Below are 22,093 nucleotides of genomic sequence, written 5' to 3'. Positions count from 1 at the left end.
TATGCGACGAGGGGGGGAGGAAGGAGGAGGTGCATACCGTGGTTTGGCGGTGTTGGGACCCCAGCATCTTGGCGAGCTCTCGTTGCTTGGGATGTCGTACAGCACGATGGGCTTGACGGTGGTATATTTTGCCATGGTTAGATGCGTAATGACTGGATCGGAACAGCCCAGGAGAACGTAGTGGTTGACGACCTCAACGGCCTCAACCTTCACCAAGATCAGGGACTTTTAAATGTTGGGTAAGCAGATAGAGCACGACATCAAGTGATCACCCCAGACTTACTCATCCTTTGACTCGGACTGACTAAGATATGCGAGTCGCTGGAGCACGTGGTTTCGACACATATGATGCGGCACGGGGAGTGTAGTGTCCATCGCGCGCTGAATACGTAGTTGCGAGGAGTTCGATACAAGAGATACTAAGTCGGAGAGGTCTGATCTAGTGATGGGTGGGGTCGTTCAACGAGGGACTTGTGAAAGGGTGACCAGGGTCTTACAAGGGCCCTTCGGCGCGACATAGGTGGTATCAAGGGGCGCCTACTCGTTTCATCCACTGCGTTCAACTAGTACTGGACCTAACGCGGTCTCGAATCCGTCGCTTTCAAGTTATCAAATTTTGTGAGCTCAGCGCGCTATAACACGAAGATAGCTATCTTCATGCCATCTCGTTTACCATATCATCCCTCCCGGATGACGACACACTGGATTGCGGCGATTTGCTACAACTCTGGCAACCGCTGCGTATTGAACTCGTCACCCGACCAAAAAATCAAGCGGCTCGTAACTGTATATCGCATATGATAGCTACTTTCCTATCGCCTATCCCTTGCTTGACTGACACCGATTCGATCGTTTTCTGTAAACGGTCTCACAACACACGCGCGAACGGATACTGGGAAATCTGATCGTATACCGTGACGGTTAGCTTCTAGGATGGAAGAAGAAGCACTAGCTTAAAGAAGATCCAGCTGCAGAAGAGGAAAAAAGAGTACAATCGATATGTGCACGCTCTGCTTGCAGAATATCAGCGCGACACTTGACGTCAGGGTAACTGCAAAACGCGAAGCGGACGGACGTGTCCGATGCCCCTATAATTTAGGTTGTTGGCTTAGTTTCGGCATCCTCCGACTTCCTTGTGCTAAAGTTCGGCGACGCGCGCTACGTAAGGCTTAGTAAGGCCATGTCGCACCAGTTGCGTGTTTCTTCCAGCTCATCCGATCGTAAGAAGCTTCCCCGCAACAACGTTGTAATTTTTCAACGTGGTTTGGTTTTGGGGTGGTCCTCATAATGTTTGCATCTTTAGGCTGTTCCGTCGAGCGCTCCGGCGCGCCCAGCTCATTCCGCAGCAGACGACCTTGGTAACCTCTGATTTGCCTCTGATAGCCCATTTCATCACCAAGTTCGGCGGTTGCGTTCGCCACCATGACATCCACATGGGCACATCCGCTGTCAACAGCTGTCAACTCTTCATTGTCAAAGTCACCCACCTGGAACTCGCGTTCCATCTCTTAGTCGAGACAATCTGCCCCACAGTCTGGGATTTGTTCGCTGCTTTGCCAAGCCGACGTTGTGGAGCGGCCAACATGATTCCTTTGCTCGTCCAGCTGGCAGAAAATGTCTCGACCAGCCTTCTTCATTCTGAAGCTTGATGGCTATGTCATGCGCGTATAAAAGGACGGTACGAAGAAGGATGCAAGCCACCCAGCTTCGCCTAGCTAGTCATCGGCATCTTTGCTTCTGCTCCTCCGGACACTTGCAGCTTCACGACATTCAGACATGGTCCACTTCCGCTCTTCCGCTCTGGCTGTTGCCGCCGCTGTCTTCTCCCTCATTGGGTCCGCGGCCGCATCTCCTCTTCCCCTCGAGGAGCGTCTGAACAACTTCCTCGCTGCTCGCAAGTCGCCCGTTGCCAAGCGTGCGACCGTCCCCGACGCGCCCCACTTCGTCGTCTACAGCGACAAGTACTCGAGCACTGAGCCTGCCATTGCAGACATCAACGTATGTCGTCCTTTTACTTCACTTTCACGAAACGTTGTTAACATCGTTCGTTATCTCAGGGCTTCAACGTCTTTGCCCTGGCCTTCTTGGAGCAGTATGGTGCTGCTGATGACGCCCAGGTCTGGGCTGCCTTCACCGATGACCAGCGCAAGCAAATCGTCGACTCGTACCACGCTGCTGGCATCTCCCTGATCGTTTCGGCGTTCGGTTCTACGGAGAACCCGACCTCGTCTAGCTACGATCCTGTCGCCACTGCTGACACCATTGCTGCGTGGGTCACCAAGTACGGCGTTGACGGTGTTGATGTCGACTACGAGGTACGCAATATCATAATCTGCTTATTATCGATCCGCGACTCACTCTCGCTCAACATAGGACTTCACCGCCTTCAACAAGGGTGACGGCTCCGCCGAGACCTGGCTCATCAACTTTACCAAAGAGCTCCGCGCTAAGCTTCCCCAGGGCCAGTACATCCTTACGCACGCGCCTGTCGCGCCCTGGTTCTCGCCCGCGCCCAAGTGGGGCGGCGGAGGCTACCTCAAGGTCAACCAAGAAGTTGGCGACATGATCGACTGGTACAACGTCCAGTTCTACAACCAGGGCACCTCTGAGTACGCCGACTGTGACGGTCTCCTCACCAAGTCTACCTCGGCGTGGCCGCAGAGCTCACTCTTCGAGATCGTCGCATCCGGCGTCGACCAGGACAAGCTCGTCATCGGCAAGCCCGGCACAGCCACTGACGCGAACAACGGCGTCATCGCCCCCGCCACGCTCGCCACGTGCGTCTCTCAAGCTCACGCCAAGGGTTGGAGTGAGTGCACATCTGTATCACTTTTGCGACCAGATGGGCTGACGAGTATTGATAGACGCTGGTGTGATGTCCTGGCAGTACCCTGACGCTGGCTCGGCGTGGATCACCACCGTGCGCGGCGACACCTGGCCCGTCGCCCCCGCCCCTTCTGGCTCTGCTTCCTCCACGTCTGCTTCGGCCACCTCCTCGGCCCCCGCTTCCACTGCCTCCGCTGCCCCTGCGCCCTTCCCCACCGCTTAAGGTTCGTGCGCATGCCCCTTTTGCGTCTCTCCTCCGATCCTGACCTCGTTCTCTAGCGCGCAACTTGCTGTATGACCGCGAGCTACCTATACTCCTAATGCCGCCAACGCACCAACACGACCTCATCTCGCTATTTAATGTCTATTGTTAAGTTATTATTCCCCATCTTCTGGTCTTCGGTATTGGAAGATTGCTGGATACCTACCGGTTGGGTTTGGTGCCGAGCGGAGCTCGCTGTGTCGATGTATCACTGCTGTTGTATCTCGGGTAGATGTTGTAATCACTACTTGGTTCTCTGGATACACCTTCATGGTTCGATTTGTGAGTGCTGTCGGTGGCTTATCTGAGAGTAAATGGGAAGAGCTCTCGGTATTGAGGGATGCATCCCAACTGCAGCAAATTAACGGGAACGACAGGCGATTTACATGCAGCTGCGCGCCGCTCCATGCACATACACGGGATACAAGTACAACGCATGAAGCTTTGAAGATTGACAAGTCTACTATAGCTTCTGCACAAAAGTGTCCACCGTCCATCCAAATCTCCGATTCAACCGCCGGCCCAGTTTACGCGCCTTCCAGAAATCGAGGTTGGCATCAGGATGAGGCTCGTGACCTATGAACATGCAAGGGTTCATTCACTGAGCTGGTAGTACAGCATACAAAAAGACTCACAGGTGAAGCTCACGATGCCCTTCGAGAATCCCCAGGCTGAGCCGCCGCGTAGCTTGACGACCGTGAAGTCGAGCTCGTAAAACGCCTTCAGTACGTCTTTCCACGGCACGCTGCCTCGGACGTGAGCGCTGTCGTCACTGTCGAGCCGTCAGTTTGGAATGCGCTCTGAATCATGGGCACGAACTCGCTGAACAGCATCCGCAGAACTCGAAGTGTCTTGCCCGCCACTGCTATCTTCTCGGCGCGTCCGGGACACGTTGAGTCGTATACGCGTGTTCTCTGTACTTTGAGAGCAGAACCTTTAGTCATTTTACGAATGCTTACGCGGACAGAGGAGGCGGAAGATGCGTTGTCCGAGAACTAAGAGTGAAGCAAGAGTACTGAGTTTGAGGTGGTGGGACTATAGGAAGTGGCAGAGCAAAGGATAGGACTAGTGTGGTATCCAGCGAATGTACAGTGTACGCAGCGACCGTTCACAGCAGAGTTTATCAAATAAGCTGGTCTCAAAGGGAGCCCGTTTCTGTGGAGAAGTTGAGTGAGAGGAGACAGGCGGATCTCGGATACCTCTATATACAAGAAAGAAGAAAGAAAACAAAGACATTGAGGGAGGGCAACCTAAGCGATTGAGCGTCGTCGAAGCCAAACTATGTGGTTCTTGTCAAAGCGACGAAGTCAACCGGCGCCCAAGCACTACAAGGAAAATTAAGCGATGTCAAGCTGTCAACGGTTGAAGGCGTACGATTTGTGGTACTTTTAAGTAGGTGACATAATACGTCCAAGCCTTAGGAACAAAGTATAAGAAGGGCGATTGATGTTTGCATCCGCTGTCAAAGCGAATGGTGATTGATGTAGTTGTCGAACAATTTTGTGGTAAGCTGGGGAATAAGCAATGTAACCAAAGGCACCGTCGGGTGAAGAAGTTGTAGTGATCTAGAGGACTCCTTCCCATCTAGGGTCTACTGTGACGCGTCAGGATTCGCGGTCTTGAGAGATGTTGACAAGCAAAAGGGAGTTTCTGATTGCCAGAGCGCTTCTGATGAAAGGGACATCTATCCCAAGCTGGTGTGAACGAAGTAAGTCTGTATGGCGCTATGAGAGTGCGGACGAGGTCGCCCAGAGCTAGGAGGAACCGAATAAGCACGGTCAGATCGTTCAAGCAAGATATTTGACCAATAGGCAACCAGTGAATCTTAAAACGAATCCTAGATTCGAACGACGAGGTCAATGTAGGTGCATTCGGACTCAAGTTATGATATAAACCGCCTTCAGGTGGTTTGAGGTGAAGACGCAACTCGGAAGACGAATCGGAGTTCGGGAGCTCAAACCTTTCGCCACATCTAGGTGCGGCAAGGACCTTCTCTGACCTCAAGGCTTCGAGCCGTCTTCGAAACACGCTAAATCGCGGAAATGAGCATGTTTGACTTATCTACTCGTGCATCACAGCGCATATTGAAAATTGTCGCACGGCATGTAAGGCGACTGCACCGCAGCACTGTCAATTAATGAAGCTGGGGTGAATTGGTACTCGTTACGAAAAGGCACCTTTCTACAGATTATGCTTATTTCCTCGGATATGTGTGTAAATGATGGGCTCGAGATATGCATGAGGCATATGCCTGTAGACGCACTCGGAGTTGAATGAAAGTAACGCCACATGGTCAGTTTCGTGCGTAACGCGTGCGCATGACGTTTCATGAAGCTAAAATAAGGCAGGCTACATCAGTAAAAAAACATACTTTGTTGGATCTCAAGGAGATACGCATACGTTTATCGGTATCCACATATAATACTCTGTGCGGTGTCATCGTTGTCTAGCCGTTTCCCCGACCACTCGTGCGTCAATGATTAATGGTTATCGTACGCTCAACCCAAGGAAGCTACGACCGACGCTGTGACCGGTTTGTTGAGAAAGCGCAGCACACCGAGCTCGTTGAAGGTAGATTTTCGACGAGGCTTCTAACCGGGTATATGAAAGTCGGAAAGTGTTATGTTGTAAGCTCGCAAGAGCGAGGAGGAGAAAGCCCACAATGTACCTTGGAACGGGGAGTCGAGATCAATGGATGGGCTCACGTATTTATCCGACAAAGAATTATACAGTTATCTTGTTAATGGCACGACAGATGAAAGCTAAAGCCCTAGATCAACTCCCAGATTCTGCCTCACCCTTCGATCCCAACCGGCGCTTCGCAGCCCACTCACGCGCCCTTGCACGCCTGGCCTCTTTCGCCGCCTCTTCATCCAGACCCGCTACCGCACCCGCTCCGAGTCGCTGGCTATTATCGCTGGTCACAGGAGCAACCTCGGGACTCGTTGTCGGATCTGCGCGATCTACAACTGCGAGCGTCGGTAGTGGAGACTGGCTGCTCGGAGGGACAGGCGTAGTCGCCATCGCGACATCGACATCGACATCTGCATCTGCTGCCCCGCTGTCAGAGGTTCCGGCCTCCTGGGTCTGGCGTGCACCGTGATCTCCGAAGCTCGATTTCGATCGAGATAGAGATAGGCTTCTGTCTTCGCCCGCTTCGTTGTCTTGGTCTTTAACACCTTTACTGCGAGCATCGGAAGCGTCGGATTCGTCGGCATCGCTATCGCTATCGCCGTAGCTTGTCAGACCTACAAGCCCCGAGCCTGAGGATGCGCCTTTCATTGCTAGAGTGGCGCTGACAGCAGCAGACGCCGGCGGGCTGCCACGTGTTTTCGAGCTCGAAGATGACTCGAAAAATGCGGCCTTGGCTTTGGCGAGCTTCCACGCACGCGACCAGCGGCCTCTGAGGAAGGCGAAGCGTCTGTCGGCACCGTGGTTCGCGAGGATGCGCATCTCGAGCTGGGCGGGGTTGGGCGAGGTGGAGAGGTGCGTCGCCGTGCGGCGCATAAGCTGCAACTGTGCTTCGTCCGGCTTTCGACATGCACATGTTTGATTAGCCAAGGATATCTCGGAGGGACGAGAGGGATGGAGCGGCACCGCGCACCTCTTCGTCGCTTCCTCCCCACGGATCGAGCTCGGCAGGCTCGTCATCGCCCTCTTCCGCTGCGAGGGCCCTCAGACGAGCCTCGCGACTCTGATCAATCAGGCGCCGCCGCTTCTCCCTGTGATAGTCCTCGTTCTCCTCTGGCGAGAAGAAAAAAGTGTCTTCCGCGTCCGAGGGCAGATCAGACCAGCCGGACGGGGACGGCGCCCGGGTCTTCTGGATGCCAGAGGGCTGGGACTGGGACTGGGTAATGATGGGCAGGGCGTCCAAAAGCAGGCGTGCATCGTATCTGGGGAAGCACAAGAGCGTCAGATTGACTCAGACTTGAGGGATATGAAATGAGGAGATGAATTACACTGATAGAGAGTGTCAAAGAGGGTTCTCGTATCTTAATGCGTGGTCGTCGCTCGCGCGAACATCAGAACGGCGTTCCCAAAGCCATGATCTGGCAAACAAACACATGGAACCACCCGTGCATTGGTGGTGGAGAATGCACAGACACGAAGTTGTCCGTCGCAGTGAAGTTTGATCGCGGGCACAACAATGTATGCGGGGTACAAGGACAAACGACCCACCTGTCTATCCACACGTCCGGAACAACCGAATCTGACATAGGGCGCACGCTATCATCAAAACCAAGGCCAGATGTGCCTAATTGCTGGCCAAACTTTGCGTTTTCATGTGCACCCCATTTCAGGAGCGCGTTTCCGACGGAGGTGCCGTTGACTTCAAGCGAGACAGCAGCAGAGAGCGCGCGGGGCCCACGTATGATGTCGGCCTCGTGAGCTTGGATGAAGAGGCTGGGATCCGGGACTGAATACGACCCAGGAACGCGAGCTGAGGTGCTCGTGCGTGCTGCAGGTCTGTTTTTGCGTTTGTAAGGTGCCATCAGCGACGAGTTCGTTGTTCTGTGTCTGTGAGACTGTGCCACGGGGAACCAGAAGTCACGGAGGCAGCGTCGGGGCTCGGGAGTACTTGCCATTCTTGGAGGATGCTTATGTCAGTTACGCGTGTTTGACAGGAGCTGTCTGTTTCTTTGTTTCTCCACAACCCTCTTTCACGTCGTTTTCCATTCTGTACTGGCAGATAACACTTTATTCTCTCTGGAGACTTGCCAGAAACAGGCTATGAGGCGAAGGTGCTTTCGACAAACCATCCACATGGAGCACCGTGTTGCCTGAGAATGTGTCGCTATCAATGTGCTGGCAAGGAGGACGCCGCGTCACCAGCCTCATGGCCCCACTCTGTTTGGTCGTTCGTTCGTTATCTCCCATTCTCATGCGCTCGAGGCTCAGGCTCCGTCCTCGCTCGATACAGACAGTACTCTGACAATTTGCATTGCTCTCGCCAAGTGTCTTCTGCCATTCATCTCCCCAATCCGCGGGCCACGAACTGTACCCCAGATCGGATATCGCATCTAAGCTTCCATTAAGCTCATGCAAGTGTGCGGAGAAGTGTGATTGGGAATGATGGAACGAGGTGCAACCGTGCGTATCTCATTGACCGGGGCTTCTGCCAGTCTTCTGTCGCGCCGAACTCACTTCGCCGTCGTCCTTTCCAGCTGTTGCTAGCCGACCATCCCCCTCCCTGCCAACATGTCTTTTATGACGCTGCGCGGAAGTCAGTCGGAGCTGTCTATAAGAAAACCCGTACCTCTCCGAGCTTGTAGATGTTGGTGGTGGCCAGCGCCTGCAGCGCAAGTCCATGTGGACAGCTCGTTGCTGGCCTGTCTCTCCTGCCATCATGGTAGATCATGGTATCACTATCGCGCTCATTCTATCAAAGCGATCGTCTTTTCACATTCCAGATCGTGCGTTCCGCATGGATGCATTTGTTGCCAACGCAGTCCCATATTGACGTCCACGCGAGGCACCCTCTTCCGAGCTCTTGTCAGGACACGGTCCGCAAGTTTCAAACGGTTCCTGCCTGCCAACCCCAGGGGCATCCCCTATCCTAGAGACAGACGTCGCATCGTGACGCGAACTCTGCTCAAGCTTCCGCGATTTCATCGACCAGCGCTCATGCAGCATGTATAAAGTGAGGGAGAAACGCGACTTTGGTCCCCCAACTCGCTCTTAATAGCGCGTCTTCACACCTGCTCCTCCACCGGATACCGCACGGGATACTATAGACATGGTCCACTTCTCCGCTACCGCTCTGGCTGTTGCCACCACTGTCTTCTCCCTCTTCGGGTCTGCGGCTGCTGGGCCCCTTCCCCTCAAGGAGCGCCTGGACAACTTCCTCGCCGCGCGCAAGGCGTCCGGTGCGCCCGCTAAGCGCGCCACCGTCCCCTCGGCGCCCCACTTCGTCGTGTATGCCGACAAGTACTCGGGCACTGAGCCGGCTATCTCGGACATCAGTGTACGTTGTCGTCGTACCTAACACGTTGCAATAGTCGCTCACGCTGCTCGTGTTCCTCAGGGCTTCAACGTCTTCGCGCTTGCTTTCCTCGAGCAGTACGGCGGTGCCGATGATGCCCAGGTGTGGGCCGGCTTCACCGCTGACCAGCGCACGCAGTACCTGACTGAGTACCACGCTGCTGGTATCTCTCTCATCGTCTCGGCATTTGGCTCCACTGAGAACCCCACCTCGTCCGGCTATGACCCTGTCGCCACCGCTGACAGCGTCGCGTCGTGGGTGATCCAGTACGGCCTCGACGGTGTCGATGTCGACTACGAGGTGCGTTGCTTCTTTGTTTTTATTCTCGATCACGTGGCTTATCGTCATATTCTCATATCAGGACTTCACTGCCTTCAACAAGGGCGACGGCTCCGCCGAGAACTGGCTCATCTCCTTCACCAAGGAGCTCCGCAACAAGCTGCCGACGGGCCAATACATCGTCACCCATGCGCCCGTCGCGCCCTGGTTCTCGCCCGCGCCCAAGTGGGGCGGCGGAGGCTACCTCAAGGTCGACCAGGAGGTCGGTGATCTCATCGACTGGTACAACCTGCAGTTCTACAACCAGGGCACGTCCGAGTACACGACGTGCGACGGTCTCCTCACCGAGTCGACCTCGGCGTGGCCCAAGAGCTCGCTGTTTGAGATCGCTGCGTCTGGTGTTGACCAAGACAAGCTTATCATCGGCAAGCCTGGTACGACTGCCGACGCCAACAACGGCTACATCGACCCCGCCACGCTCGCTGGATGTGTCTCTCAGGCGCACGCCAAGGGTTGGAGTGAGTGCTTCTCGTCTTCACTTTGCGACTGAACGATCTGACGAGCGATGTAACAGACGGCGGTGTGATGTCCTGGCAATACCCCGACGCCGCCTCGGAGTGGATCACCACCGTGCGCGGCTCGACGTGGCCCGTCGGCTCCTCGCCCCCGCCCCCGTCATCGACGACGTCCACTACGCCCTCGTCGACGACCTCCTCCGCGCCCGCGTCGACCTCGACCGCGAGCAGCGGCGGCTGCGCGGGTGTCTCCGCGTGGGCCTCCGGCACCGCGTACACGGGCGGCAGCACGGTCACGTACGGCGGCTTTGTGTGGACCGCGAGCTACTGGACTGAGGGCGACACTCCTGGTGGCTCGGCTGGTGTCTGGGTCAAGGGCGCTGCGTGCTGAGTGCTGCTACTGGGCACGGTGTGAGCGCGTTGCTCCTGTTGCGATTGGTTATTTATCTCTATTAAGCGGATACCATAAGTTATCTGATATCTTTGTTTATGCCTTTTCCCTCTGGTGCTTGCGAGCCGGGTAGGGAGAGGGAGGTGCTGGGCAGTGCTCGGCGTACGTAGTGTACTCTGCTGTACTGTACTTGGTCTCTGGATTTCTATGATGTTGTTTCGTTCTTGGGTCTCTGTTTTGGCTCTGGCGATTATATCCTGGTCTTGGTACGATCGATCTATCAATCAATGTATACATACGCAATGAATCTGCATGGGTCAGAGGAATGAAGATAGATTGATGTTTGTGCAAGAACTGCATGTCTGTTTCACAATTTGTGTTTGTACCAAGTGAACAGGCGCTTTTCGGTCTACGTCTCAAGTTTTATCAGTGTCGGAGTCACGAGAATAGCCGCATGCCCATTGTGTCCATGCGTGTCAATGATACCGCGAACGCAGGAGGAGTACCGCGAGGTGCACACACGAAAATAACTCAGCCTCAAGGCACCTTATGGAAGATCGAGCGCCACCTTTCCATTGGCGGGATTGCGTGAAACAGATTGTGTGCCTCGTTCTGGGGTACGCTGGCTTTGTGGAGCGCTTCGAGTTCAAGCCCCTATATGATGCCCGCGTTCGGCGCGCGTTTGCACCCAGTAACTCCTTCGCGGCATCTTCCGTTCGCACTTTACTGAGCACTCATCGTCCGTTCATCCGCGAGAACGGCTGGACCGGTTGTTGCTTGCTATGAACATCGACAATTCAACACACAGAACTTTATGCTCTCGGTGATGACAGTGACGCACATGGCGTCTCGCTCTGCCGGTTTAGCGAGTGCATGCCTGACTTCCTCCTCGCTATTCTTGTGCTCCAGCAACTCTGTTCTGTGGGACTGACTCCGAGCAGACGAGGTACGTTTTGTGTCTTCACTGAACGCCGGATGCTGTTTCGCGTTATATCGGTCGCCCGACTGTCCATATACCGTCAGCCCGTCTCTCCTCGCTCTCACACTGGCACACACACACACTTCAGGCGATCACATCTTCGCATCTCCGGGAGAGCTTATTGCTGGAACCTATCGCTCGCGAGACCACACGGCCGTCCCGTGCCCCTGGAGTGATATCATGATGCCCAGGGCCACCTCGAGCCAAACTGCCCAAGTGCCCGCATGGGTGCACTCGCGCGTGCGCACGCACCCTCCCGTGTGCATGTCCATGTACCTAGCTCTCGTGCTGCTCCCTCGGGCTCGGTAGTAGCAGCTTTAGGATCGGAGCGATGTGCGATATGTTTATCCCATCCCTTCTCCCCTGCCCTGCCCTGCCCTAAAAACTCTCAAGATGTTCGCCCTGGGATCAAGTATGCGAGCGAATGCGGCACACCCGCCGGATTACTCGTGCAAGTGCGCAGCAGCAGCAGCAGCAGCAGCCTCAGCCTCCGGCGCTGGCCTTCCGCGATTGGTGTCCCTGGACGAAGCTGCTGTATGTTTGGATGCGTATAAAACGTAGGTGCCTTGGCCGAGATGAAGGGGTCAGCAGCCTGCTTTCGCCGCTTTCATCTCTCGCGACGGGGGACGTACTTTGATCAGCTATGGTTTACTTCCCTTTGCTTACTGCTGCCGTTGCGGCGCTCTCCTTCTTTGGCACTGCTGCTTCCGTGCCTCTCGATGAGAGGATCAACGCCATGTCTCCCAAGGCTCGCAATCTGCTGAGGCGAGCGACGCCTGCTGCGCCACATTTTGTGGTGTACAGCGACGCGTACGAGTCCTCGCCGCCGGCTGTAGCTGACATCAACGTGCGTATCTGATTCGCCCATTTCGCATCGTTCGTGACCTCACGCATGTCTCTTCCAGGGCTACAATGTCTTGTGAGCTTATCATGATACCGTTCCCGTGGCTCTGCTGATTTTCGTATCTAGTGCTCTGTCTTTCTTGCTCGCGTACGGCGCAGCCGACAACGCTCAGGTCTGGGAAGAACTGGACGCGTCCGACCGGACGACCATTCTCGACGAGTACCACGCCGCCGGTATCTCGCTCATCGTCTCCCTCTTTGGGTCCAGCGAGACTCCAACCTCTTCGGGGTACGATGCCATCACTACTGCCCAGACTATGGCTGCTTGGGTTATCGAGTACGGACTGGATGGGTGTGACGTCGACTACGAGGTACGGTAGCCTGGATGCACTGATACAGGGGGCTGAAGGCTCAACTTCACACGTAGGACTTTGATGCTTTCGATGCAGGCACTGGTGCTGCTGAGCAGTGGCTTGGTAACTTCACCACTGAGCTCCGGACCCAGCTTACGCAAGGAACATACATCCTCACCCATGCTCGTAAGAAACCCTTTCTGCTGCTATGCGAAGACATCATTGATGACAGAGTGCAGCCGTCGCACCATGGTTCTCACCAACGATGTGGGGTGGTGGAGGTTACCTCTGGGTGAACGAGAAGGTGGGCGACCTGATCGACTGGGTACGCTTCATTCCATTATGTCATGATTGTAAACTCATCAGCTGAATACTACACGCCTGCAGTACAACGTCCAGTTCTACAACCAGGGCGCAACCGAGTACACCACCTGCGACGGCCTGCTGACCAATTCATCATCCACCTGGCCCGAGACCGCACTCTTCCAGATCTCCGCGTCGGGCGTCACCCTCGACAAGCTCGTCATCGGCAAACCAGGAACAACCGCAGACGCGACCAACGGCTACATCGCAGACACCACGCTCGCGACGTGCGTCGCCGACGCGTACGCCGAGGGCTGGAATGCAGGCGTCATGGTCTGGCAGTACCCCGACGCGGACGCGTCCTGGATCGCCACCGTCCGGGGCGACACGTGGCCCGTGAGCGCGGTGCCGACGTCCACCACAACGGCGACGAGCACGAGCGCGTCCGCGACGAGTACGGCGCCCGCTGGGAGCGAGGATTGTACGGGTATCGATGCGTGGTCGTCGAGCAGCGCGTATACCAGCGGGTCGCAGGTCACATACGGGTGCGTTGTATCCTCCCTCGAACGAGTTGGGGGTGTCGATGGCTGAGTGGGCTTGTGTAGTGGCTTCCTGTGGACCGCTACATCGTGGAACGAGGACGAGACGCCCGGGGGAACCGCAGGCGCATGGACCAGCGACGGCGCGTGCGCGTCCAATGGCGCCATCGCGGCCGTCCCGCTCCAGCCTCCGACTGTCACCCAGGCTCCCGCCAGACGATTCTAAACGGAGGTTATTTTTACCACCACATGCTTTCATGCCGCTTACGTGCTGTATTTTTGACGACGCTACCCACACTTCTATCTCCTATCGTTATCTGAGACAGTCTCATGCTTGCGTGGGTTCCACAACGTTTCACGCACCTGGACTACTCCGTTGGGCTCACAATTGTTTTTCGTATACTTGGTGGCTTGCATTCACATCGCATCCTTGTATCATTGTACGTATACATTTGTCCTTTCTGGGGATACAGTTACACTTGGGATCAGACTGCGCTCTTTATCTACGTCGCGTATGAGTGTTTGCATGCGTGATGAGTCCCGACATAGATGCGAAGCAAAGAAGACCCGGAGTACGAGATAAGGTGGCTACTATACATCGGAAGGAGAGTTAAATTTACCAGAACCAGTCAATGAGGCGCCATGATGCATACGGTAACTGTGTTCCTTTTACGTGCTGTTCTCGTCTTCAGCCGCTTTTTTCAGGCTTTCGCAGACTCGACCTCCCTTTTACCCATCTCATACGATGTTGTCTCGTGCGGTGTCTCCGCCTCGTGGGCCGGATGAACGCCCCAGCCCTGCAGTATGAAGAACAGCTGGGGGAGTCTGTCGAGGCGGAAAGCGATGAACGTCATCATCCATATAACTAGCGCAGGATCGGCATCTGTCAGTCGTGGATGGCTAGGAAGAACGTGAATGCTCACAAAGTTCGAAGTATGCGAAAAGGGCAATAGCTCCCCCGTTCGCCCCGCGTTTCACACCCCTGAAGTTGTCCACCCATGCTTTCATGTGTTTTTCGTCGGAACGCGTCGAGGGATCGAGCATCATCGTGAGCAGAATACGCGTATCTATTTTCGACAGTGTCAGCCGAGGATAAAATGGGAACTGGGGGTAGATAAGACGTACACATCCCAGTAAGCCTGAAAAGCGTCGGTTAGCAATAGGCAAAACGATTGATCGTTCCGAGAGAACTTACATATGCCCGCCAATCCCGACCGTCTTTCCGTACGCAGAGTTAGTAGTGAGCAGAGACCAATCTTCCGTCGAGAAATTCTGCAGCCAGAGGTCGGTGCTCTGCACCTACAGTCAGCACAGTGTCTATCACGTATAAGTACAAATACGTACCCCGTATCCTTCAGGGAACAACTCGGCCGGAAGAAAATCCATCGAAGGCTTCTGATACCCAGTTGCCATCACCAAGACATCGCACTCGATCTCCTCGTCGCGAGGCACCACCTTGTCGAGCTTGCCGCGCTTCTCCTTGGGCCGCTCAAGCACGTGAACGAGCGCTCCGCGCGACGTGAGTCGGAGAGCATCACCGCGGACGTAGTCGCATCTTCCAGAGCGGACGAGCGCGGGGAACGTGTCGTGGATGACCTGTACCCACACCGGGCATCGACGACGAGAAGCGCGGGAAGATAAGTGAGCGGGAGGAGGAAACGCGGGTGAGTGTGTAAGGCAGGAAAACTCACCGGTGAAGCCTCGAGGATGCCTTTGTCCGGGACGAGCGCTCCGACGCCGTGGTAGTGCCAAGCGCTCAAGAGCCACTCCCACACAGACCTATTTCGGTGGAAGATGAATCGACCGGCGGTCCGAACGAATGTAAAGAAGGCGAGGCGAAGCCACCACAGTAGGAATGATAAAATGCCGAAGATGTGTGTGATCCGCAGTTATAGTTTGCGTGCAGAGATATGCATGTCGCCGAAGTGAAAAATGCGGAATAAAGATAGCATGCGTATGGTGTAAATATGAAAACGGGTAGAGCCATTTAGTTGAAAGAGGGGCCGATCAGTATGGTCAATCATAGAGGCGGGCGTGCATGACATACGAGAAGGGCATGCTGCGTCCGAAAGGCTGACCAGCAAGGAGCGTGTCGAAGATAACGTTCCTTGATTGCCGTCAGCGGGATGCGAGCTGAGGGTGAGGCAAATCGGGCTCACCTTGGGAGAATCCACTGAGGTGAGGTGAGCACGTTAACACAACGCTAGCGATACACGAATACAATCCACACACCTTATCATCCTTGGATATCATGATACACTTCTTCGCCCCACGACCAAGCGCCATATCGACAGCCTGAATCCCCGAAGCACCATTCCCAAGCACCAAAACCGTCTTCCCCGCAAAGTCCTTCTCCGTCGCCCTATCAAGCTCGCACGAATGCATTACCTTGCCCCTGAACACGCCCATATCCTTCTGCTTCTGCTGGTACTGGGGCCCCGACTGATGCTGATGCTCGTCGACCTCGGCCGCCTTGCCCTTCGGCGACCCCGCAAGCTTCACATGCGACGCATCCGTGTCGTGCCCGCCGCCGTTGCCGTTCTCAGTCGCCGACTCTAACTCATACTCGGCGTCCTCCGGCGCGGGCTCCGAGCCCGCCTCACGAGCCTCACGCGCCCTCTTCCGGTGCTTACGCCGCTTCTTGCGCTCGTTCTTCAACTGCGACTCCGTCAGGCCCTGCCCCTGCGGATAATCCGCGCCCGTGCGGTGCTTTTCCTCGGCGTGATTGTGCTCCTGAGAAGTGGATTGAGACTCATCTTGCTCTTGGGCGATGCCTTCCTTCGGAGGTTCCGTGCGCGGGTTGCGGTTGAGCACGTCCTCAGGAAGACCTTCGAGCGGGATCCACTTCGGGTCGCCGCACGCGCCAACGGTGACGATGAGAGCGTCAAAAGGGCCGTCTTCGCCGTCGTTGATGTACCATTCTGACGGTGAGATATGCCGAACCTCGCCTGCGTAAAGGTTAATATGCAGGTAAAATCAAGGTAACTCAAGTTCAACGTGCCTTCTGCGGACTCCGTGGAGCGTCGTTTCCGTTCCACCTTATCTACAGGTGTCTATGGCAACCGGTCAGTCTGAATCCCAGCACCATAATATTCCTAATGGATTCTCACATTGAATCGAGTGCGCTCTTCAAGGCGGTAGAGCTTCCAGATCTTGTTTACCTCTGCGTTTATTTCATTAGTACACCGCAAATGAGAGCTACAACAATGCGACGTACGATGGAGGATCTCATCGCGCTGAGGAAATGCGCTCTTCCACACAAGAGCCGGATGGAACCGGTACATCATCGAGTTCAGCTGTAGCCCAGACTTTTCGTTCTCATGCGCCCAGACGCCACCGACGCGGTCCGTCGCCTCGTATATGACGACCTCGAACCCGTGCGCGATGCAATGCCTTCATTCGCAAGTGAGCTATAGGGGCATATAGGAGAGAAAATCGGGACAAAACGTACGCAGCAGAGGCAATCCCGGTGAGCCCAGCGCCAATGACGGCGATGCGCCCGTGGGGATGGTGCATGTGCCTGGGCGGTGTGCGCGGGGCAAAGAAGTAGACGATGGCCTTCTGGATGGTCACGTAGAGCGCTCCCATGAACGCGAAGAAGGGAATGAGGGAGATGTTAAGGATCAGTCTGAACAATGCAATGGGCGTCGTCAGCAACGCGGATGGCAGATCGCGCCTGCGAGCCTGCAGGGTTTCTTGCCGTCTCGTTTGCGCTATGTGTGTCTCTGGAGGCGCCATTGTTTCTGCTGCAGACAAGAGAAATGAGGGACGCCCCGCAGTATCCACGAGCTTTATACAGCTCCTCGCGAAAAGGGGTTCCTTCGATGTGACGCCGTTTGTCTGGAGGTAGCATGGGAGATCCGCTCTGACCACTAGGGTATATTCTAGTAGAGCTTGTGATTATTGGTTAGGAGATTATGAAGGCGCGTTACGGCTCCCCATGCTGGGTGGAATGACGAGCATTCTTGCCAAGTTTCGGGTCAAGACTGCGGAATGACGCTGCTTGCAACGAGCGTTCATCTTCGTGAACATTGTTCGACTCCATACCTTCCATTAGGCACTCCCAAAAGCACTATTACTCTCCTCTGTGGGCTTTAGAATGAGACGATCGGCAGAGCGGCTTGACTGCAGAATTCGAAAAGAGAACCACGTCGCGAAATCGCACACGCGAGCAGACGCGTCAGCTGGACATTCGCACGCCACCCATACCCAGATAGGGGCTCTTTCTTCCCTCACCGACGTTTCTGCGCTGCATAACTTAGCTACATCGATATTGTCAGTTCAACAAAGTCCAAAGGATTCCTAAGCCACACCAACACCCCCTCCCTGCCCCGCCTTCGCAGCGCCTTCAGCAAACACCCTCTCGAGCAACGCATTAAACCGCTCCTTGCGCTGCGCCGATATCCCGTGCCCCGTCTGCTCGAACACGACGAGCTCCGCCTCGGGCATGCGCTCCTTCATCAGCGTGCTGTTGCGCGGATCGACGAGCTTGTCCGAGTCTCCCGCGACGATGAGAACCTTGGGGATGCTCGATGAGATCGTGCGCAGGCGCGCGGGTGAGACGTAGTGCGTGATTGTTGCCGCGAACTGGGAGAGGGAGCCGAGCGGTGGTTGAGGGCGGGTTATGGCGAGGCGGCGGGTGTATACCTGTTTCAATGTGTGAGTGTGGTGTACGTTAAGCAGACAAAGAAATTGGAGACGCACGCTGGTCTGGACCTCGAGGTTCGTGCGCCCCTCTGGGTCGCCTTCGGCTATCTCATTGAGCCAAGCATCCGGGAAGAGCAGTCCCATTATTAGCGGCACTTTGATTTTGGGGTCGGTGGTCGTCATCGCTCTGGAAAGGTTTATGGTCAGAATTTTGATTTGAGTCTGGAGCTCGTCATTCACTTGAGTAGAGTACTAAAGTTTCCCCACTATATAGAAAAGGTAAAACCAATTCGTGAGTTTTCGACGTACTGTCCTGAGTGACAAAAGACAGCTCACTGATGATAGATTGCCCCAGCGGCTCTCTCCCGCTTTGCTGACCGCAAGAGTGAGCGAAACTATGCGCTCTGGGATCTGCGTCGCCAGCTCTAGAGCATCGACGGCGCTTAGTTCACACCAGTCCGTTGAGCAAGCAGAAAACCCACGCACCCTGGCCAATCATGCCACCCATAGAGATGCCTACAACATTCACGCTCCTTTCCTCGGTCCACCCAACAAAGTCGAGCAGCGCAACGACGTCCCGGGCCATACCGCTCGTCCTAGGATCATCATTAGCCCAGGTTGACTCTCCAAAGAATGCCAGGCACACGCACGTATAAGGCCCCATCGGCGACCCACTATTCCCTACGCCCCTATTGTCAAACACAAGCACGGTGTACTTCGCACCATCCGCCAGCTTCGCAAAGTGGTCCACTTGAGGCGCCCAGCCGAAGGAAGTATTGTTCAGTCTGGAAACTCAGAATATTAGAGCGTATAGTCCACGCAGGGGCAGACGAAGGGGGACACGCACCCCATAATAAACACCACCTTCGTCGGCCCGTGCCCATGCATCTCGAAGTACAGCTCATGGCTCTCGAGCGGGCTGGGTACGTGGCTCTCCTTCCCAGCTGAAGTCCCAGTCTGGATGAGCGTGACGGGGCACAAACCGCTTCGCGTGCGCGTCGAGGGGTCAAAGAACGACGCGTACTGGGCAGAGGTCACATCGTTTGTTTTCGAGGTCGATGTCGCTTCCATCGTATTAATGTGCGTTAATGATCGTGCTAAAGCCAGGATGTTCTCGACTTTGCGTCAAGCTTTATGCGTGGGGGAGCTCGAGCGAGTCAAAGATACGATTCCACATTTTCCCCTCCCAAGAGGTCCCAATACGAAGATCGAGAAGGCGGAAATGACGCAAGTGCATAATGCACCCAACGGGCGGAAACATACCGTGACCTCATGACCATCGAATTGTAACAGGAGCCGAGGCGTAGCAAGCCCCTATTAATGGTGCTCCGCTTAAGGATTCCCCGACTGACAGAATAATTCAGTGTTCCGTGTCGGTCCCTGGAGTGTTCGAACCATGCCGCTGATAAAACCAACAAACCGAAACTATGACTACGAGGTTTCCTGATGCTTATTGAATCGAATAACAATATTATAGGACTACATAACAAGACATCGAGTGCTATGTCGCCCCACTCCCTAAAATACACCTGCGGGTTCATATTTCCTCCGTCTATTCGGACTCGACCCTTCTTCACCAATCTCCTGCCTATTGGGATACAGCGACTCATCATCCGGATGCACACCCCACCCAGGCCAAATGAAGAACAACCACCGCAACCGGTCCGGCCGGACGATGTGGAACAGCACCAACCAAACCGCTATCCGAGTCACCCAACGTTAGCATCTCAAACGGAGTGCGGGAAGAAGGAAAGAATACGCACTCAATTCGGCATAGGTGAAGAAGCCCAACGCACCACCGCTAGCCCCACGCTTGACGTACCGGATGAGATCGACCCAGAGCTTCATGTCCTTCTTCATCGGGCGCGCGTCCGGGTCGAGCAGCAGTGTCAACAGTATGCGTGTGTCTAGATAGATATGAAACCCATGTCAGAAACTCTTGTGGTCGCCAGAGAACAGGGAAAACTCACAAAAGCCAATATGCACATGCCCAACCGTCCCGATCGCATTTATATATGCCGAGTTCGTCATCAGACAGCTCCAGTCCTCCGTCGAGAAGTTCTGCAGGTACAGATTCGGCCGCTCATACCCCTCGGGGAACAGCTCCTGCGGCAAAAAGTCCATGCTCGGCTTCTTGTACCCCGTCGCGAGCACGACCACGTCCGCCTCGATCTCCTCCTCGTGCGGCTCCTCCGGGTGGGTGTTTCGCGAGTGAGAGCCGTGGGAGGGTTTCCGCCGGTCGATGCGGTCGTAGAGTTTGACGAGCGCACCGCGCTTGGTGAAGCGCTCCGTTTCGCAGCGGACGTAGGAGCACCGGCCCGCGCGAACGTGGTCGAGGAAGACGTCGTTGACGACCTGCATCCGAACGTTAGTTGGTCGTTTTAATCTATAGGCGAAACTAGGACGTACCGGGGTGTCGGTATAGACACCTTTGTCAGGGATGAGCTCCTCGACACCGTGGTATTGCCATACGCTCAAGAACCATGACCAGATGAAGCTAGGTTATTATACGAAGATTGGCATCTTTCCCTCATTCGCACAGATTTGCAAAAACGTACCTCAAGGGCATGTTCCTCCCAAACGGTTGAGCAGCGAGCGCGGTGTCGATAATGACATTCCGAGGGATAATCCACTGCGGCGCAATATCAGTGACCTGTGACTTTCGATCGAGAAGAGGGGAGAAACAACATACCTTGTCACTCTTCGCCAGCATAACGACGTGCTTCGGCTTGCGCTCGAGCAGCGTCTCAACTGCCTCGACACCCGACGCCCCGCTACCTACGACGACCACATTCTTGCCCCTGATCATTTCCTCTGTAGCACTGTCGAGCTCGCACGAGTGCAGCACAGTGCCCTTGAACGTCCCCCAGTCCTGCTCACTCTGGGGATGTACGTCAACGCGAGAGTCGGTCGGCGAGCCAATCCGCTTAACATGTTCGCCGCCCTCCGACTCTTCGGCGCCGTTACCGTCTTCGTGGTCCGAAAGCTCGTACTGCGCATCATCTGACGCAGGCTCTTCTCCCGCCTCGCGAGCCGCCCGCGCCTTCTTGCGGTGCTTGCGGCGCTTCTTGGCCTCATTCTTCACCATCGAGTCCGTTACGTCCTTGCCGCTCGGATAATCAACGCCGACGCGATGCTCCTCATCCTCGGGCTGATCCTGAGACTGGGACTGCCCGTCGTCATGCTGAGGGGTTTCATGAGAGCGTTTCTGGCCGAGGTTCTTGGGGAGGCCTTCGAACTGGACCCAGTTCGGTTCGCCGCACGTGCCGATGGTGACGATAATCGCGTCGAAGGGGCCATCTTCGCCGTTATTGATAAACCATTGCGAGGGAGAGATGTTGGAAGCTGCAGGCGGTACAAGGCGGATTAGGTTGCGTCTAAATCGCGAGGTCTAGGTGATGAAGTCACTGCTCACCATCGCTGGATTCGGGCGGGCAAGGCCTGGTCTTTCGGTCTACTTTCGTCACAGGGGTCTATGAATAGATAAGCACCATTCTCATCCATGCAACGCGGGCATAACTTACGTTGAATCGCGTGCGCTCCTCAAGTCTGTACTCCTTCCACACCTTGTTGATTTCTAGAATGCATGGCATGAACAAAGGGGCAATAGGATCTGTCTGAAGAAGTGAGCTTACGATCGAGAATCTCATCACGCTGCGGGAACGCCTTCTTCCATATCACAGAAGGGTGGAAGCGGTAAAGAATCGAGTTGAGCTGAAGACCTGACGTCCTATTCTCGCGTGCCCAGATGCCGCCAGTGCGATCGCAGGCTTCATAGATGACAACCTCGAAGCCATGTGAGATGGCATGTCTAGATTAAGAGCCCGTTAATGAAGCCAGAAATAAAACTTCGCAACGACGTACGCGGCGGAAGAAACACCAGTGAGCCCTGCTCCAATGACGGCGATGCGCCCGTACGGGCGCTTGATCTGTCTAGGCGGTATTTTGGGTTGGAAGAAGAGGGTGATGAGGAATTGGATGTAAACGTAGGTGATGCGGAGAACCCAGGTGACGGGTGCAAAGATGATGCTTAGCAGCGAGCGCACAAGCCGGACAGCTTGCGTGGTCGCGCGCGAGGGCAAGAATCGGTAGCGGAGATGCTGCATCCTAGGGTCAATGGACTTATTCACGTCCCTTGACTGTGGACGGGCCATGGTGGGCAGTAACGTTGGG

At 55.2% G+C, this 22,093-nt stretch overlaps 8 protein-coding genes across 8 annotated transcripts; 3 read left to right on the top strand and 5 right to left on the bottom strand.

Annotated features, from left to right (window-relative positions):
- Positions 1-1,405: 1,405 nt before the first annotated feature.
- Positions 1,406-3,049, top strand: CONPUDRAFT_133286 (glycoside hydrolase family 18 protein; the record flags this gene model as incomplete). Its single annotated transcript, XM_007777398.1, has 4 exons — positions 1,406-1,998; positions 2,058-2,315; positions 2,374-2,809; positions 2,865-3,049. Exons 1-4 carry the CDS (start codon positions 1,777-1,779, stop codon positions 3,047-3,049), a joined length of 1,101 nt encoding a protein of 366 aa, XP_007775588.1. The 5' UTR covers positions 1,406-1,776.
- Positions 3,050-3,551: 502 nt separating this feature from the next.
- CONPUDRAFT_160275 (uncharacterized protein) lies at positions 3,552-4,032 on the bottom strand (the record flags this gene model as incomplete). The annotated part of the gene is made up of 3 exons (XM_007777397.1): positions 3,552-3,664; positions 3,724-3,860; positions 3,908-4,032. 3 exons carry the CDS (start codon positions 4,030-4,032, stop codon positions 3,552-3,554), a joined length of 375 nt encoding a protein of 124 aa, XP_007775587.1.
- A 1,795-nt stretch (positions 4,033-5,827) lies between these two features.
- CONPUDRAFT_170245 (uncharacterized protein) lies at positions 5,828-7,674 on the bottom strand (the record flags this gene model as incomplete). Its single annotated transcript, XM_007777396.1, has 3 exons — positions 5,828-6,619; positions 6,693-6,981; positions 7,268-7,674. 3 exons carry the CDS (start codon positions 7,672-7,674, stop codon positions 5,864-5,866), a joined length of 1,452 nt encoding a protein of 483 aa, XP_007775586.1. The 3' UTR covers positions 5,828-5,863.
- A 1,151-nt stretch (positions 7,675-8,825) lies between these two features.
- On the top strand, positions 8,826-9,900 carry CONPUDRAFT_67629 (glycoside hydrolase family 18 protein; the record flags this gene model as incomplete). Its single annotated transcript, XM_007777324.1, has 3 exons — positions 8,826-9,053; positions 9,114-9,371; positions 9,433-9,900. 3 exons carry the CDS (start codon positions 8,826-8,828, stop codon positions 9,898-9,900), a joined length of 954 nt encoding a protein of 317 aa, XP_007775514.1.
- Positions 9,901-11,843: 1,943 nt separating this feature from the next.
- Positions 11,844-14,048, top strand: CONPUDRAFT_147842 (glycoside hydrolase family 18 protein). The gene is made up of 7 exons (XM_007777395.1): positions 11,844-12,082; positions 12,141-12,154; positions 12,206-12,449; positions 12,506-12,617; positions 12,671-12,756; positions 12,819-13,279; positions 13,340-14,048. Exons 1-7 carry the CDS (start codon positions 11,879-11,881, stop codon positions 13,497-13,499), a joined length of 1,281 nt encoding a protein of 426 aa, XP_007775585.1. The 5' UTR covers positions 11,844-11,878; the 3' UTR covers positions 13,500-14,048.
- CONPUDRAFT_160271 (FAD/NAD(P)-binding domain-containing protein) lies at positions 13,975-17,011 on the bottom strand (the record flags this gene model as incomplete). Its single annotated transcript, XM_007777394.1, has 13 exons — positions 13,975-14,138; positions 14,197-14,340; positions 14,399-14,412; positions 14,469-14,566; positions 14,618-14,869; positions 14,965-15,052; positions 15,321-15,380; positions 15,433-15,446; positions 15,506-16,221; positions 16,260-16,326; positions 16,384-16,436; positions 16,491-16,666; positions 16,725-17,011. 13 exons carry the CDS (start codon positions 17,009-17,011, stop codon positions 13,975-13,977), a joined length of 2,133 nt encoding a protein of 710 aa, XP_007775584.1.
- A 564-nt stretch (positions 17,012-17,575) lies between these two features.
- Positions 17,576-18,991, bottom strand: CONPUDRAFT_140589 (alpha beta-hydrolase; the record flags this gene model as incomplete). The annotated part of the gene is made up of 7 exons (XM_007777393.1): positions 17,576-17,920; positions 17,978-18,107; positions 18,161-18,186; positions 18,257-18,345; positions 18,407-18,516; positions 18,571-18,705; positions 18,768-18,991. 7 exons carry the CDS (start codon positions 18,989-18,991, stop codon positions 17,576-17,578), a joined length of 1,059 nt encoding a protein of 352 aa, XP_007775583.1.
- A 447-nt stretch (positions 18,992-19,438) lies between these two features.
- Positions 19,439-22,070, bottom strand: CONPUDRAFT_133269 (FAD/NAD(P)-binding domain-containing protein; the record flags this gene model as incomplete). Its single annotated transcript, XM_007777392.1, has 10 exons — positions 21,785-22,070; positions 21,556-21,731; positions 21,445-21,497; positions 21,091-21,311; positions 20,613-20,799; positions 20,479-20,552; positions 20,330-20,417; positions 19,891-20,275; positions 19,684-19,827; positions 19,439-19,620 (listed from the first exon to the last, which is right to left on the bottom strand). Exons 1-10 carry the CDS (start codon positions 22,024-22,026, stop codon positions 19,439-19,441), a joined length of 1,752 nt encoding a protein of 583 aa, XP_007775582.1. The 5' UTR covers positions 22,027-22,070.
- Positions 22,071-22,093: the final 23 nt, after the last annotated feature.

The sequence above is a fragment of the Coniophora puteana genome (genome assembly GCF_000271625.1).
Source record: "Coniophora puteana RWD-64-598 SS2 unplaced genomic scaffold CONPUscaffold_21, whole genome shotgun sequence".
NCBI lineage: Eukaryota > Fungi > Basidiomycota > Agaricomycetes > Boletales > Coniophoraceae > Coniophora > Coniophora puteana.
This window is presented reverse-complemented; position numbering and strand designations above follow the sequence as displayed.

Bases quoted from the DNA above. Each gene is read 5' to 3' on its own strand.
- CONPUDRAFT_147842 (XM_007777395.1), top strand. From the start codon at position 11,879: ATGGTTTACTTCCCTTTGCTTACTGCTGCCGTTGCGGCGCTCTCCTTC. The intron at 12,618-12,670 runs GTAAGAAACCCT...GACAGAGTGCAG, and splicing joins ATACATCCTCACCCATGCTC to CCGTCGCACCATGGTTCTCA. The intron at 13,280-13,339 runs GTGCGTTGTATC...GGGCTTGTGTAG, and splicing joins GGGTCGCAGGTCACATACGG to TGGCTTCCTGTGGACCGCTA.